This window comes from Chiloscyllium plagiosum, unplaced genomic scaffold (assembly GCF_037043375.1).
Source record: "Chiloscyllium plagiosum isolate Xiang-an unplaced genomic scaffold, Cpla_swu_hap1 HiC_scaffold_1, whole genome shotgun sequence".
Lineage (NCBI taxonomy): Eukaryota > Metazoa > Chordata > Chondrichthyes > Orectolobiformes > Hemiscylliidae > Chiloscyllium > Chiloscyllium plagiosum.
In genome coordinates, this window is record NW_028270139.1 from 101,890,975 (window position 1) to 101,908,757 (window position 17,783).

The 17,783-nt window shown below is 40.0% G+C and overlaps 1 protein-coding gene across 3 annotated transcripts in view; it reads right to left on the reverse strand.

Moving 5' to 3' along the window:
• The window catches only part of LOC122548976 (phospholipid-transporting ATPase ID), a 272,266-nt gene that overhangs the window by 157,940 nt on the left and 96,543 nt on the right, over positions 1–17,783 (reverse strand). For all 3 annotated transcript variants that reach the window (XM_043688030.2, XM_043688038.2, XM_087989438.1), the window contains one exon: positions 17,327–17,409. In XM_043688030.2, the coding sequence (XP_043543965.2) occupies positions 17,327–17,409 (83 nt within the window). The remainder of the gene's footprint in view (positions 1–17,326; positions 17,410–17,783) is intronic.

Genomic DNA, 17,783 nt, shown 5'->3' on the forward strand with positions numbered 1-17,783 from the left:
AAGCAAAGACTTCTGGAGAAATTCAACTGGCCTGAGTTGCAATGAAGAATTGTTAACCATTTTCTCTCAATAGATGCTGCTTGACTATTGAGTTTCTCCAGCAATTTCTGTTTTTGTTTGAGGTTTCCAACATCTATAATTCTTTATTTTGCGTTAATGAAATGTTAGAGTTGCTCCCCAACTGATCTGTCCAAAGTATTTTGACGCTGAGACCAGAATCTTTCCTCTAAGGCAAGTGCATAGGCAAGGTTTGCCACACCCACCTCAGGAAAAATTTTGCCCTGATTGACAGAATCTTAATTCTGGTACAGACAGATGCAGGATGGAATGAGGCCTGCCATCTCTGGATGCAGGTCAGAAGTAGCCACAGAGAGTCGAGTGTTGAAGCAGCTTAGCCAAAGTTTCACTTGTTGTTCTGTTAAACATTAGGTCCTCCAGGCTTCACCCTTCTTCACCACCCATGCCCTATTCAAACCCCCCACAAATCACCATGGCCTCTTAAAACCCTTATGTTAACATGGTATTAAATTATACTCTTTCTTTGTCCCAATCTACCATCCATTTCTCTTGTACACATGATGCAAGCCACCTACTAACCAGAGGCAAACCTCAAGAGCCATGGTGAGATGAAATAAAGGTCAAATTATCTACTCCAGATTAAATTATACAGAAAAACACACTACTGTTCATGAAATCACATTCAATGTATTTAAAGTACCTCAAGTATTTAATCATCATAGAAACAAGTGGTTGTGTTTATAATCCTACATCAAATACAAGCTAAAACCCTTACCTCTTTAAGCTCTCAATCAAACTGTGAATTTATAGTTCACTGGTGTGAATATTCAGGTTATGGAAACAGTTATGCAGTATGAATGGTTTACTGAAAATACTGAGAGTTACACAACCACAAGATATAGGAGCAGAAATAGGTCATTTGTCAATCAATTATGGCTGATACATTTCTCAAGCTCATTCTCCTGCCTTCTCCCCATAACCATTGACCCCTTTTCTCATCAAGAATGTATCTATCTCTGTCCTAAAGATATTCAATGACATGGCCTCCACAGCCTTCTGCAGCAATGAATTCCATAAATTTACAATCCTCTGGCTGAAGGAATTCCTCCTTATCTCAGTTCTAAAGGAATGTCCCTTCATTTGGAGGCTCTGTCCTTGGGTCATAGTCTCCACTATTCCTGGAAACATCATCTCCATGTCCACAACCATTCCTCTAAACTCCACTGATTACAGACCCATTGTCCTGAACGCTCCTCATATGTCAAGCCCTTCACCCCTGGAATGATCCTTCTGAACCTAAGCTGGACCCCTTCCAAGGTCAGCACATCCTTCCTTAGAAACAGGGCCCAAAACTGTTCACAATATTCCAAATGTGATCTGACCAGAGCTTTATACAGCCTCAGCAATACAGCAAATGTTTTATTAACTGGCACCTATGGGACCAGGGTGTACCAGTTGATGAAATATTCTGGATAATCAAGCGGTAACCGCAGTAAACGCTGACGAAACAAAGTTTTGAGACATCTGCAGCCCTCAAAAAATCGATGTAAATACTTCAAAACACCTCCTAAAATCAATGTGAAAAGTAAGTAACAGAAAAGTAATGCATCACTATTATACTTTATTTATGGCATAAATAAGACATCGCGGTATATCGGAGTATTTCAGGTATAAAATGTTTGCCAGCTTATCAAATGCCAGTTGATAAGGTACCATTACAACAAATTTTGTTGTACATCCCTGCTCTTGTATTCTATTTGTCTTGAAATGAATGCTAACATTACACTTGTCTTCCTTACTGCCAAGTAAACCTGCAAATTAATCTTAAGAAAATCCTGAACTAGATCTTCTATGTCCCACTGTGCTTCAGATTTCTGAAGCCTTTCTCCATTTAGAAACCAGTCTACGCTTCTAACTTTTCCTACCAAAGTGCATGACCTTATACTTTCCCATATTGTATTCCATCTGCCACTTCTTTGGCCACTCTGAGCTGTCCAAGTCCTTCTGCAGCCTCCTTGCTTCCTCAACACTACCTGTCCAGCCACCTATCTTTGTCTTATCTGTAAACCTTGCAACAACACCCTCAATTCCTTCGTCCAGATCATTAATGTATAAAGTGAATAGTTGTGGTCCTCATATTAACTCCTGTGGAAGTCCACTATCATGGGCTGCCATTCTGAAAAAGACCCCTTTATCCCCACTCTCTGCCTTCTGCCAGTCAGGTAGTACTCCATCCATGCCACCTAATACCATGGGCTTTTAGCTGAATTAGCAGTTTCCTGTGCAGCACCTTATCAAAGGCCTTTTGGGAATACAAACAGATCACATCTACTGGCTCTCCTTTGTCAGATATGTCAGGCATGCCTCTCATTAACAAAGCTGTGCTGACTCAGCACTATTTTACCATGCATTTACGAGTAATCCACAATCTCATCCTTAATAATGGACTCTAAAATCTTATCAACGACTGTGGTCAGGGTAACCAGCCTATCATTCCTCTTGTTCTGACTCCTTCTCTTCTTAAACAGGAGTGTTACATTAGCCATTTTTTAGTCCTCTGGAAACCTCCCTCACTCCAGGGATTCCTGAAAAATCAGGACCAATGCCTTCACAATCTCCTCAGCACAGCCCATCTGGTCCGGGTGATTTATCGGCCTTTGGACTTTTCAGCTTTCCCAGCACCTTCTCCTTGGTGATGGCAACTACACTCACTTCTACCCCCTACTCTCTTGAAGTTCTGGTGTGCTGCTGATGTCTTCCACCATGAAGACTAAGACAAAGCATCTGATCAATTCCTCTGCAATTTCTTTGTTCTCCATTACTACATCTCCAGCCTTATTTTGCAGCATTTCACTATCCACTCTTGCCTCTCTCTTACATTTTATATGTGTAAAAATACTCTTGCAATCTTCTGTAAATTTACGAGCTAGCTTGCCCTCATTATTTAATCATTTCCCTGGTTATTGATTTTTTATTTGTCCTCTGTTAGATTTTAAAAGCTTCTAAATTCTCTGATTTCTCCCTAATCTTCAACACACTGTGTGCTTTTTCTTTTGATTTTATGTTGTCCCTGACTTTCCACATCAGTCATGGTTGTCTCATCCTCCCCTTGGTATGTTTCTTTGTCCTTGGGACAAATTTCCGCTGCGATGCCTGAATTACCGTCCAGAAATTCCTGCCATTGTTGCTCTACTGTCTTCCTTGTTAGTTTCCCCATCAAATCACCAGCTATTGAAATCATAAAACTGTTTATTTTCAACTCATAGACAGGCTGTATTTTCAATTTTTTAAGATCAGGACATTTAAATATCTTGACAGCATGACAATTCTTTATACTTTTCTCCCTTTCATGAGTGTTTAAATATAATCTCAAAGTTTAGCACTCACTAACTACAGACTAAAACCCTTGGTCCAAAGAAAATAGGGTCAGTTTGGATTCCTCCTGAGTTCTGAATCAGTGCCCACTTTTCTCCTTAACTGATTTTACCATAGCTACTAAATTTACTTCCAGATTCAGGCTCCAGGTGACAATTATTTTCATTTTCTGCAATTCCCTGGAAATCTGGGCCTGAATCTTTGAAAAGCAGCTATGGGGAGTAAAGCAGAGAGGCAAAAAGAAAGTATGGAAGAGTGGCAGTTACGGCAATTTACATAAATGGGAATTCCAAACATTTCATAAGCGTTGTTATCACTCATTTGGGAAAGTTCATTGATTCACAAGCCTAGCTATTTTCAGGGTCAAAGTCCCAAGTTTACCTACCTGCTGGAAAGTAATTAACAGAAAACTCAGACTAGTGCTATTTATTACAAATAAGTTCATTCTTATCATTACTAAAAAGCCATGAACTAACAACGTATGGCTCCACTAATTTAAACTTTAATGTTCTTCTAAAACTCCTGTAGACTCCTGTATATTAACAAAAAGGGAAAGTAAAATAAAAACCTGGAAAGCATAGTCCAATAGCAACAGGCCACAAGGTCGCTGAGAAGATCCTTTTAGCTTGCAAGGACTTTCTGTTCTTCAATCTCTTTTTTTCATGGATGCAGAGCACATTGCTGAAGTATTAAACAAAGACCTTGCATCTATTTTATTAAGGACAGAATGCAACCAAGGCTTTGGTGAGAAGGAAGGTAATATAGTTGCTAGAAGGTGTTACAGTTAGAAAGGAGATATTGGATAGGTTGTCTGTACTTAACAGGTGACAGACACTGAGGTTAGATGAGATGCATTCAAGTATACTGAGGGAAGAGTTGAAAATATGGAGGCACTGAACATAATTACTGAGTCCTCCTTAGACTCTGAGATGATCTCAGAGGACGAGAGTATTCAAACTGTTACATCCTTGCTCAAAACAGGGTGTGAGGATAAGCTAAAAACATCAATGAGTTTAACTTGAATTGTTTGAAAATTTCTAGAAACAAGGGGCGGAATCTTAGCATTTTGTGGCAAAGTGTGAGTAGCATCAATTTTGTGCAGTAATTCTCGCTGCAAAGCCAAGTGAGTTTTCTTGCCAAATCTTACCAAATTTGTGGCATTATTTGCTGTTTGATCTCTCGCAGCAAGAAGAATCATGCCTTTTTGCCAGCCCATCTTGTTGTGCGCCATTCACGGAGGAACTCACCATTTGGTAGGGTCCTTCATAAAATAGCAACCATTGGGATCATGCCACCTTTCAAAGTCCATTGCAGGACTGCTGCCGGCTGGAAGTTATCCCGATTGTCTGTGTTGGGAGTCAAGAAAGATGGCACAGAAAGGTTAGCTCGGACCACGCTTTTCTAAGAGGGACCTGGAGACACCTGCAAGACAAGAAGACTTCTCATTCCAGAGGACCGGCAGAGGAGGTCACACCACAACAGCATGAAAGCCTGGTCTGAGATCACCACCCAGTTCAGTTCCATCTTCAAGGTGAGAAGAACTTGGAAGCACTGACTCAAAAATTTCAATGACCTTCTCCACTCCACCAGTGTAAGTGTAATACACTGTATTCTGCTACCTCACACTTACCTATTCCATTGCTATCAAGTAACACTTTTGTAGCAGCAAACTGTTCACTGAGGCTCAATTTGGTTCCACCAGTGACACTCATTAACACCTTGCTCCAACAAGAGACAAAAAGATGAATTCCAGAGATGAGGTGAGACAGACTGCCCTTGACATCAAGGCTGCACTCAACCACATGTGGCATCAAGGAGCTCGAGCAAAACTGGAGTTAGAGGGAATCATAGTCTGTCGGTGACAATCTCTGAAGGAACCCCTCAGGGTAATGTGCTCGGCTGCTTCATCCATGATCTTTGTTTCATTGTAACATCAGAAGTGGGATGTTCACACAATGTCCAGCACCATTCTGGATAATATCCGGGTTTTGGATGACAAGTGGCAAATAACATGTGTGCTACACAAATGCCAAGCAATGACCAATTCTGACAAGACAGAATCTAACCAACACTACTTCACCATTACCTCAAAGGTATTACTATCGCTGAAATGTCTTGAGTTCTCAAAGCTTGTCCACCATCTATGGTATAAGTCAGGAATGTGATGGAATATTTGTCACTTGCCTGGACGAGAACAGATCCAACAGCACTCACAAAGTTTGACATCATCTAGGGTAGAACAGCTCACATGATTGCCACCTCACCCACAAACATTCAGTCCCTTCACCAATGACACTTAATAGAAGCAGTATGTACCATCAATAAGATTCACTACTGAATTTCACCAAGGCTCCTTAGACAGCATCTTCCAAACCCACAGATACTTGGGACCATCATCACCTGAAAGCCACTCACCATTCAAAATTGGAATATCCTGCCACTCCATCAATATCATTGGGTCAAAATCATATAATTCACTCCCTAATAGCACTGCCAGACTATCTACAGCAAATGGACTGCAGTGGTTCAAGAAGGAAGCTCATCATCACTTTTCAAAGGCAACAAGTGATGCACAACAAATGCTGGTGCAGCCAGAGGATCTGGAATGCACTTTTTGAGAGTGTGGTGGAGAGAAGTTCAATCAAGGCATTAAAAAGGAGGGATTCAGCTGTTGTAAATCATCTGCAATGCATCCAAGATGAAAACATTTTGCATCTACAAATACTTGGTGGTCATCTTGGGCATTCTCAACTATGATATAATGATGTGAATGACAGCTGCCAGAAGTCATTCAGTGTATTTCATGATAGCACATTCCTGGATTTGAATGTTTTTAATGCACTATTTTGGAAGTTTGGTGAGTTTTATTTATTCCTATTAGTTCATGTGATGTCAGTGGCAAGGCTAGCATTTATTGCCTATCACCGATTGTCCTTGATTCTGCTTTCTGGCTCCATTTCACTTAATGCCACCAGCCTGGAAAATTTTCACTAATTTGAAAGGCACAATGGGAATTTTGAAAGTGAGCTTTTATTCAAGGCATCATCCACACTTTGTCATGTGGATGCGAGGAAACATTTTGCTCCATGTAATAGGGCTGATCATTTAACAGAGCATGCAATAAAATGCAATACATCCATTTTTCACATTCTTTGTAACTTCAGACCATTTACAATTCCTCAATGACACTAAAAATTTTACATAAATACTCATATAATTTTTCTTTGTAAGTAATATTTCCACAGATAAGCATTGTGTAAAGCCTCACAATAATACACCAATAATTGCTGAGTTCCAAGGGGAGTTCATTTGAACCTAGTTGTAATGATCAGCAAAATTCAAATTAGTTTTAGTCAGAATCACAACATCACAAGTATTTTGGTGTATGACCTGCACCATAATGCCCTGTAGTAGAATCTCAATTGAAACTACTTAAGATAGTATTTCCAGTAGTTGGATTGCAAATAAGGATCCAGCCAATAATGAACTGGAATCAGACTGAGCTAGTAAGGACTGAGCACCACAAGAAATGAATGCTAACCCAAGAATTTTCTGCAGGTGGGGATTGTCAGAGCAAGTTCTTTCCCAAATCAGACTCTGACTTGAACTTAAAAACTGCAAGTTAGTGAAGAAACCTGGTTAACAGAAATTATCAGGAAGTAGCAGTTTTCTGTCAACCAACTGAAAGCAGTCAGCTGAAAGGGAGTTAATTACCGTCAAATAAAGCTTATTTAATGTATTGGAATATATTGTGGTAAAATGCCAAGTGGTAGTATCAAGTGGGAAAATGTGAAGTTCATTTTAGTAGGAAGAATTAAAAAGCAGATTATCTAAACAGTGAGAAAACTCAGAACTCAGAGATCGAGGTGTCTTTATGCCTAAACTGCAAAGGATGCAGGTACAGCAAGTAATTAGGAAAGAGTCATAGAGTTAACGAGTTGTACAGCATGGAATCAGTCTGACTCTTCAGTCCAACTCATCCATGCCAACAGATATCTTAAAGTAATCCATTTGCCAATATTTGACCCATTATCCTCTAATCCTTTCCTATTCATGTAACCATCCAGAAGCCTTCTAAATGTTGTAATTGTCCCAGTCTCCACACTTCCTCTGGTAGCTAATTCCTTATATATACCACCCTCTGTGTGAAAACGTTGCCATTTAGAACCTTTATATATCATTCCGCTCTCATCTTAAACCTATGCCCTCTCATTTTGGAATCCCCTTCCCTGGAAAAAAGACCATGGCTATTCAGGCAAAAGTGAGGTCTGGGATGCTAGAGATCAGAGTCAAGATTAAAATGGTGCTGGACAAGCATAGCAGGTCAGGCAGCATCCGAGGTGCAGGAAAATCAACATTTTGGGCAAAAGCCCTTCATCAGGAATGACACTTTTCCAGCATCACTCTAATCTTGACCTTGGCTATTCACTCTATCAATGCCCCTCATGATTTTATAAACCTCTATAAACTCAGCCCTCAACCTCTGACACTCCAGCGAAAATAGCCCCAGCCTATTCAGCCTTCCATATAGCTCCAAACTTGGCAACATCCTTGTAAGTCTCTTCTGCACCCTTTCATGTTTCACATTATCTTTCCCATAGCAGGGAGGTCAGAACTGAACACAGTATTCCAAAAGTGACCTAACCAATGTCCTGTGCAGCAGCAACATTGCATCCCAGCTCATATACTCAATGCACTGACGAATAAAGGCAAGTGCTCCAAATCCTTTCTTCACTACCCTGTCCACCTGTGACTCCGCCTTCAAGGAACTATGAACCTTCATCCCAAGGTCTCTTTGTTCAGCAACACTCTCCAGGCCCCAACATTAAGTGTATAAGTCCTACCCTGATTTGCCTTACCAAAATGTAACACCTTACATTTATCTAGATTAAACTCATCTGTCACACCCCAACCCATTAGCCCATCTGATCAATGTGCCATTGTCCACTGAGATAACCTTCTTCACTGTTCACTACATCTCCAATTTTGATGCCACCTGCAAACTTCCTAACGATTCATCCTATATTCACAAGCAAATCATTTATATAAATGACAAAAAACTGTGGATGCAGCACTGATTCTTGTGGCACACTGCTTATCACAGGCCTCCAGCCTGAAAAACAACTCTTCACCACTAAACCTCTGTCTCCTACCTTCAAGCTAATTTTGTATTCAAATGGCTAACTTTCCCTGGATTATATGTGATCTAACCTTTGCTCACCAGTCTACCATGCAGAGCCTTGTCAAACACCTTGCTGGATTCCATGTAGACAACATCCATCACTCTGCCTTCATCAATCTTCTCTGTCACTTCTTCAAACAACTCAATCAAGTTAGTGAAGCACAATTTCCTATACACAAAGACATGTTGATTCTCCCTAATGAATCCTTGCCTTTCCAAGTATATGTAGATCCTGTCCTTCAGAATCCACTCCAACAACGTAGCGACCACTGATGTCAGGTTCACCAGTCTATCATTCCTTGGCTTTTCTTTAGCACCTTTCTTAAATTATGGCATCACATTAACCACCCTCTAAGTCTTCCAGTACCTCACCTGTGTCCATTGATGATATAAATATATTATATTGTAGGGAGGTTATACTTCAACTATACAGACCACTGCTGAGAAAGTTACAGTGCTATGTACAGTATTGGTCACCTAATGTAAGGAAGGATATAAATGCATTAGATGGAGTTCAAAGAGGGTTCACTAGACTAATACCCATAATTGGTAACTCGGCTTATGAGGCAAGGCTGGACAGACTGGGCTTTTATTTGCTGGAGTTCAGAACCGTAGAGGCAGTTTCATTGAAACATCTAAGATCCTGAAGAATCTTGAGAGGATAAATGTGGAGAATTCGTTTCCACTTATGGAAAATCCAGAATTTGAGTGACTGTTTAAAAATCAGGCGTTACCCAATTAAAACAGAGACTGGTGGAACTCTCCCAGATAAGGTGGGGGAAAAGGAGTCCTTGAATATTTTTCAGGGAGAGATATATTCTTGTAAGCATGATGTTAAAAGATTACCAGGATAGGCAGAAATGTGGATTTGAGGTCACAATCAGATTAGCCATGATCGTATTGAATAGTGGAACAGACTCAAGGGACTGAATGACCTAGTCCTTCTCCTGACTCATATGTTCATATGTTACCAGCTGCAGTTTGGGAGTAAGTCATCAGCCCTTTAAATGCAAACAGGTTTATAGAGCAGGAGCACTGAGTGCGACAATAAAGCTTGAAGGTAAAGAGCACTAAATGCTAAGTTACAATTTGATACAAATGGAAATTCGAAGCAAAATAGAAAAGAGGTGCTGTTTTTATATTCATTGCAATCTACATCATCTGAGCAGTATTTTTCTCTTATCTTCAAGTTGTGGAGGTGCTCACTGCACCTGACGAAGGGGGTGTGCTCCAAAAGCTTGTGTGGTTTCAAATAAATCTGTTAGACTATAATCTGGTGTTCTGTGTCTTCTGACTTTGTCTTCAAGTTAGGAGACTTTTTATTACTTTAGCCATATAATTTAACAACCAGTTCACAAACAGGGAGGCAGTACATTATTGTCATGGTATATAATTGTACAGTATTACACCAGACTACAGCTCTGGTATGTATTGTCCCTGGATGTGTAATCCAGAGATCTAAGCAAATGATCTGGGGATGGATTCATAATCCCACCAAGGCTGGTGGTAAAATTTAAATTAAAATTATAAATCTGTAATTAAAAGTTAGCTTAATGATGATCAAAAGCCATGGTTGAGTAGTGTACAAAACTGAAACTTTATTGCTGGAACAGCACAGCAGGTCAGGCAGCATCCAGGGAACAGGAGATTCGACGTTTCGGGCATAGGCCCTGAAGGGCCTATGCCCGAAACGTCGAATCTCCTGTTCCCTGGATGCTGCCTGACCTGCTGTGCTGTTCCAGCAATAAAGTTTCAACTTTGATCTCCAGCATCTGCAGACCTCACTTTCTCCTAGTGTACAAAACTATCTAGGTTACTCAAGTCCTTGGAAAGCAAATCTGCCATCCTCACTTGATTTGGCCTACATGTAAGTTTAGATCTGCAGCAATGTTCTGGTCTCCTAAATGCCTTCTGAAATGACCTACTAAACCATTCAGTTGCATTGAACTGATACAAAGACTCATAAGAAAGGTGAAACCAAACTGACCATTTGCCATCGACCAAGGTATCAGAATGACAACGATGCACACAAAGCCACATTGACTCACAAAGTTTTCTTTGTTAAGGTCTGGGGTTTTGTGCCAAAATTGGAAAAACTATCAATAGCCTGACATAGCCATTCTCACAGAATTATACCTTACAAAAATGTCCACAACACGAAAGCCACCATCCCTGGCTATGTCCTCTCTCACCAATAGGACACAGATAACAGCACAGTGATATATAGTCAAGACGGAGTTGGCATAGGAGTGCTCAACATTCCCTCCAGACCCATGGAATTTCATGGCATCCGATCAAACATAAAGAAACCTCAGGATGGTTATCACCTTGCATCTTCAAGTGCGAGTCAAACTGTTTACATTGTTCTGGATGATCTCAAACCTCTTGAGTATTATTGGAGCTGTGCCAATCCTAGCAAATGGAGAAAATACCATCGCACTCCTGACTTGTGTCTTGAAGATGGTCAACAGGCTTTGGGGAATCAGGAGGTGAGCTACTTGCTGCAGAATGTCTAGACTCTGACCAGCTCTTATAACCACAGTATTTATAATGCTTATCCAGTTCAGTTTCTATCCTTTGACCTGCTCTTGTAGCTTGGTGTGCAGTGGCACATCACAAGGATCAGTGCTGGGTCCCTTATTGTTTATAATATTCATAAATGATATAACTGAGAATATGGAAGAGATGGTGAATAAGCTTTCAGAAGACACAAAAATTTGGCAGATGGTTGAAAGCGAGCAGGAAGGTATTAGCTTACAAGTGGATATAAATGGATTGGTCCGATGGGCTGATCAGCAGCAGATGTAATTTAAGCCTGATAAATGTGAGGTGATGCACTTTGGAAAAAGGAATAATACAAGGATGTACATTCAAGGCAAGTTACTCTGAAGCTCAGAGGGATTTTGGAGTGCTTGTTTGCAGATCCCAGAAGGTGGCAGAACTGGTTAACAGGCATACAGGACACTTGCTTTCATATTTTTAGTGTGATTATAAGAGCAAGAAGGAGCTGTAGAGCAAGGAGCTGTAGAGAACTTTGGTTAGGCCACAGCTTAGGTACTGTGTCCAGTTTCAGTCACCACACTACAAGAAAGATGTGACTACATTGAAGGGGTGCAGAGGAGATTCACCAGAGTATTACCTGTGACAAAGACAGGCTGGATAAGCCTGGGTTGCTTTCTTTGGATCAGAGAAGTTTGAGTAGGATCTGATTCAGCTGTGTAGGAGTATGAGGGGCATGGACAGAATGAATTGAAATTAACTATCCCCTGAGTAGAAGGGTCAGTTTCAATTCGGCACAGTTATAAACTGTAAGACAGGAGACAGGGAGAGGATTTGAGGAAACCTTTTTCACCCAGAGAGTGGTGTGAGTCTGGAATACACTGCTTGGGAAGGTAGTATAGGCAAGAAGCGTCACAACATTTAAAAAGTACTGCATGAGCACTTGAAGTGTCATAACATCAAAGTCCATTATCCCGTAAGATAGTGTAGGTAGTGTATTTTTAACAGTACAAACCTGATGGGCTGAAGGACATCTTTGTACTGTATGATTTTATTATTTACAATATTGATATGATTTTATTATCCACTGTATTTATACAGTTTGTCCAGTTAAATTTCTATCAGTGATGCAGGATGTCGATAATGGGGGAGTCAGCGATGGCAATACTATTGGACGTCAGAGACCAGTTTTTAGATTCTCTCGTGTTGGAGATGGGAATTCCTGGCATTCATAGGTGAAAAACAACTTTAAAAAACAGTAAAACCAGAACATGAATGTACTGGCTTTCCATTTTGAATTATGGAAGTTGAACGAGTATGTCTGTTTACCAGTATTACTGTTTTTTGTCCATCTTGTTTGCGTTTTACAAATGTTACTTGCTACTTGTCAGCCAAACCTAGTACTGTGTATGAAGAGTTTAAAGTGGCATTGAAAAAGTGCAATTATCAGCAAATGTCCCTTCCTCTGACTTTATGATGGAGCAAAGTTTATTGATGAAGCTGAAGAAGGTGGTTGGGCCGATGAGACTATTCTAAGGAACTCCTCCAGTAAAGTCCTTGGACTGAGATGATGGAACTCCAACAGGCACAAGCATTGTACTAGGTTTGATTCAACCAGCACACAGCTTTCCCCTTGATTCCCACTGACACTAATTTGCTTGGTCCCCTTGATGGCCTACGAAATGCTGCATTGATGTCAAGGCAAGTCGCTATCACCTAACTTCTGTTTTGTCAATTTTTTGACTAAGGGTGTAATGGGATCAGAAGCCAAATAGCCCCACAGAATCTAAACTGAATGTCAGTATACAGATTATTCCTTTGTGAGCGCTGCTTTATAACAGTGTTGATGATCCCTTTCATCTCGTGGGCAAGTTGGACTTGTCCTGCATTCTGAAAACAGAAGATTTGGACAATTTTTCCCATTTTTGAGTAAATGCTATTGTTTAGATGTATGTAGCTGTTTGGCTTGTTGGGCGCAGCTAGTTCTGGAAAAAATTCTTCAGTAGTTTTGTAAGAATGTTGTTATGGTCCATAGCTTTTTGCAGTATCCAGTGCCTTCAGCCATTTCTTTGAATTGTATGGAGTGAATTGAATTATTTGAAGACCGGCATCTGTGAGGATATTTTTAGACGCTCCTCCTGCAGTAAGTTGTTTAATTGTCCACCACCATTCATGACTGGACATTGCAGCATTTGATGCAATCAAGAGAACTATGTGCAGTTTTGGTCTCTACATTTAGAAATTAAGGAATATCAGGAGCAAGTGGGAATTCAATGTGAAGCCCAAAACTATCACCACCATGATCTCCTGAACAGTAACTGGAGATGGGCAATAAATATTGGCCTTACAAGCCATATGAAAACAAAGACAGGACCTTTCAGCTATGCAAGAAACAGGTCTCAGCATCATAGAACATAAAGAACCAGAATTGATGCTGTCATGTTGATTTTACATGAACAATGTCACGCTCAAAGATTTAGCCTCAAGATCATGAAAACAGTGCCACAGAAGGTATCATGACAAATGCTTGAGGTCATTGAACACAGAATCAAATGTGATGTCCTAACAGCAGCACGGAGGAGAAAGTGATGCTGGAAACTGGAGTCGAGAGTGTAGTGCTGGAAAAGCACAGCAGGTCAGGCAGCATCTGAGGAGCAGGACAATCAACGTTTCAGACAGAAGCCCTTCATCAGGAATGACTGAATTCAAACAGTTAGAATCCAAAGTAAATCCTCCAAAGTAATAATCTCTGCATTATAATCTGAGCCACAGCAAGCTGGCACAAGATAAGTAAAATCAAGTAGTTAAATACATAGGTCAAAGATGATGGGTGAAAATGAGTTTCAGTTCATGGGACCTTGGCACCAGTACTAGGGGTAGAAGGGAGATGTTCCAGTCTGACGGGCTTCACTTAAATCAGTATTCTGGTGAATTGAATAAGTGGGGCTACAAAGGAGGCTCAGGGAGTAGAAAAGGTGCAGTTTTGGGTTTGGGACAGGGAAAATGTAGGCTTACAAAGCAAAAGGATATAGCAGAATTACAGGGCAATCATTTGGATAATGATGCAGAGAATGTGACAGAAAGGGACAGGGTCTGCAAACATAGGAAAAGAGCATAGCAGGATCGAATTGGGAAAGACGTGGTAAAAGACAAAATAAATGTCGCTTTACTTTTACATGTGTTCTATTCGGAACAAGATAAATGAATTAACAACACAAATACAGGTTAATATAGGTGATCATATAGCTATTATGTAAACATGGGAACAAGGAGATGTAAGCTGGCAACCAAATTTTCAAGAATATGTGACTTGGAAAAAGGGAAGTGTGGTAGGTTGCTTTGTCATTACAGCATAGACTAAGTATGCTATCAAGACATCTTTGATTGGAAAAAAAGCAGAATCCGTATAAAGAAAAATAAGAATTAACAAGGGGAAAAAGAGATCCAGTAGAAGAAACTAATAGAACTTCAAAATTACTGAAACATTAAGGGGAAAAAAGGGGGAAGAGGGGATGAATGTAGTAACTATCACTGAGAAAAAGTACTATGGAAACTAATAAGGTTAAAGATGGATCAGCCACCTAGAACATTAAAGAAAAGAATTACAGAGATAGTTAGTGCACTGGTAGTAATCGTCCAAGAATTCTTAGATTCTAGAAAAGTGCTAGAGGATTGGATAACTGCCAAATTAACAGCTTTATGCAAAAGGGAATTTTATATCAAAGAATCTACGATGCTCAGGTAAGAGGCCTAGAACTGCACACAATTCTTCAAGTGAGATCTCACCAGTGTTCTGTACAATTGAAACAAGACTACTTTGCTCCTGTACTCAAATCTCTTGTAATAAAGCTTACTCGTAGTTTGCCTGCCAAATTGCTTGCTGCACCTGTATGTCAGCTTTCAGTGACTTATGAGCAAGGACACTTAGGATCCTCTGGTCATCAAGTGTCTCATTCTTCAAGGAATGCCTCTGTTCCTCCTTTCAAAGTGGATAACCTCATTATTAAGCATAATATATTCCATCTATCATACTCTTCCACTACTCCATCTGTTATGCTTTTCCCCTTCTTCACTCATTTAACCTGTTGAAACCCTCTTAAACCTCTCTACATCCTCCCCAAAACTCTCATTCCCAATGAGATTCATATCATCTGCTAACTTGGAAACATTACAATTGATGCCTACAAACAAATCATTGATTCAGATTATGAACAGCTTGATCCAAACACTGATCCTTGTAGTACCTCTCATGCCAAGCTGAGAATGAAAGTTATTCCCACTCTCTGCTTTATGTTTGCTAACCAATGTGTTTAATCTTGTTTACTATTCTCCTGTGATGGATTTTATCAAAAAATCCAAATGTATCACACCCACCAGTTTCCCTTTTCGAATCTGTTTGTAACATTTCTATCATGCTTATCAAACATGATTTCCCTTTCACTTACACCAATGTCTCTCTCTCTCTCTCTCTTGCATGAAATGAACAATCCAAATTTGGAGAGGCACAGCAGTAAGTCTTAATCTCCAAGGCAGAGATGGAATTGGACGCTGAGGGCAGGGCCATGGCTGAAGCTGTTGTCAACAGCAGGGCTAATTCAATTCAAGATGATGGTATCCTTTTCACTAATATTCCTTCTCAACTTCCATTTTCTCCTCATACAACTTCTTCTGAACTACAAGCTGCAAATGGTGAGAGCACATGCTTGTCAGAGTCTCCAATTCTCACATCAAAACATTGACTTTGTTTCCTTGGAGACATCGAGAAAATTATGGGTGGCACGGTGGCACAGTGGTTAGCACTGCTGCCTCACAGCACCAGAGACCCATGTTCAATTCCCGACTCAGACGACTGACTGTGTGGAGTTTGCACATTCTCCCCGTGTTTGCGTGGGTTTGCTCCGGTTTCCTCCCACAGTCCAAAGATGTGCAGGTCAGGTGAATTGGCCATGCTAATTTGCCCGTAGTGTTAGGTAAAGGGGTAAATATAGGGGAATGGGTGGGTTGCGTGTCGGTGTGGACTTGTTGGGCCGAAGGGCCTGTTTCCACACTGTTTAGTAATCTAATCTTAAAAAAAATGAAACCTTCACAGTGTGAAGAATTGCATGAAGATAATAAATTTCAATGAAGATATCCTTAATGACGTGCAGAAATTTCACGCATTGTTCCTTCATGAGTTTCAAGTAAAAGTAATGCTCTCTTAACATCCTTGGAAGGGAGCTTTTCTCCTCCTCATCCTAAAATTTATCCTGCTATTCAACCTTCAAGTCTCTATTCAATTTTTAGGTCATGTCGTATTCCAAGTGGAATTCCTGCTAATGTTTCCCTGTTTGTAAGTAATTAGTTTGATCAAAAGTCTTGGAATCAGCAAAACATGTTCCAGTAATGGTCACACAATTGACTGTACATTCAAACAACTATGCAAAGTACCAAAAAGGAATAACAGGAGCCAGAAGAAATAAAAGTGAAACTTTGATGATCTCCTTATTGTGGGGTTAACAGGGGGCTTTTCAGGTTGCTTAATATGTTCAGCTATGCATGGTTCAGAGAGGATACCGGTTGGAATCTGGAGTTTCAACGTGACAACATTACTGTCAAATCAGTGACATAACCTGGCTCCTAGTATATTAGCAGGTGTAAATTGCAAATATACAACTCCTTTACCAGTATGGTATCTCATCTGCTTTATGCCAGCAGTGTGCATTTTGGAACACTGATAGGCCTTGTGGCTTCCAATACTGCGTGTTAAAAAGCATAATTTCACCTTGTATCTTTGTCAAAGTTTTGAGAAACAAAAATAGTTAATTCATGGAAAGACACAAAACTTATCTTTTCCAAAAAGAATGATACAAGAGATTAGAGCAGAAGCATGTGACCATTTTGAAGTTTGAGTTAGAGAAATGTCAAGTTTGTAAGCATTGCTATCTGTAAATTGTGTTAATTATCGGTAAATACAACTGTTGGAAATGTTAAAATCCTTGATTGGCTTGGATCTAGATTGCTGTAAAATACAAAAAACATGTTAAAAATAAATCTCTGCACCCTTTGATTCAGGGAGTAAATTTCTCAGAATATCCTTGATAATTTCTTCAGTCTTCAGGTTATTTAGTGTAACTGTCACATTCACCTAAAATCAACATTTGTGTTATAAGAAATAAAACAAAGAACTTGGATGCTCAAGATCAGAAACTCAATCTTGATGAGATTGTTTTAAAATTAAATGGACAAATAATTTTGTAGTCAAAATCAACCTACCATCAAAATAAGCCAGAGCCTGTGTGTTCTCGCCCATGTCTGAGGTCACAGTTAATGCCTGCTTAACCTTCAGATTTGTTTCCCTACAAAAATTAATATTAACATTCATAAAAAAGACAGAATAGTTGTACTTTACATTTCAGAAGGAGAACAGTGAATATTGTATATTGCAGTATATTGCAGTGAACAGTACAGGAGAATAACAGAAGCCCCAGAAACAAATAGAAAATACAATTATGACAGCAGGTTGGGGCATGTCCTGCTAATACCTATGGCAATCCTTTCTCTTCCACTGATCAACATCACTTGGAAGAACCATGCAGAGTGGCAAGGACACAGAATACATTCTGCTTGGAGGACTTCAATCTCCATCACAAAGAGAGGTTCAATAGCATCATCACTGACCAAGCTAAGTCCTGAAGTGATATAGCTAACAGACTGAGTCTGCAGCAAGTGC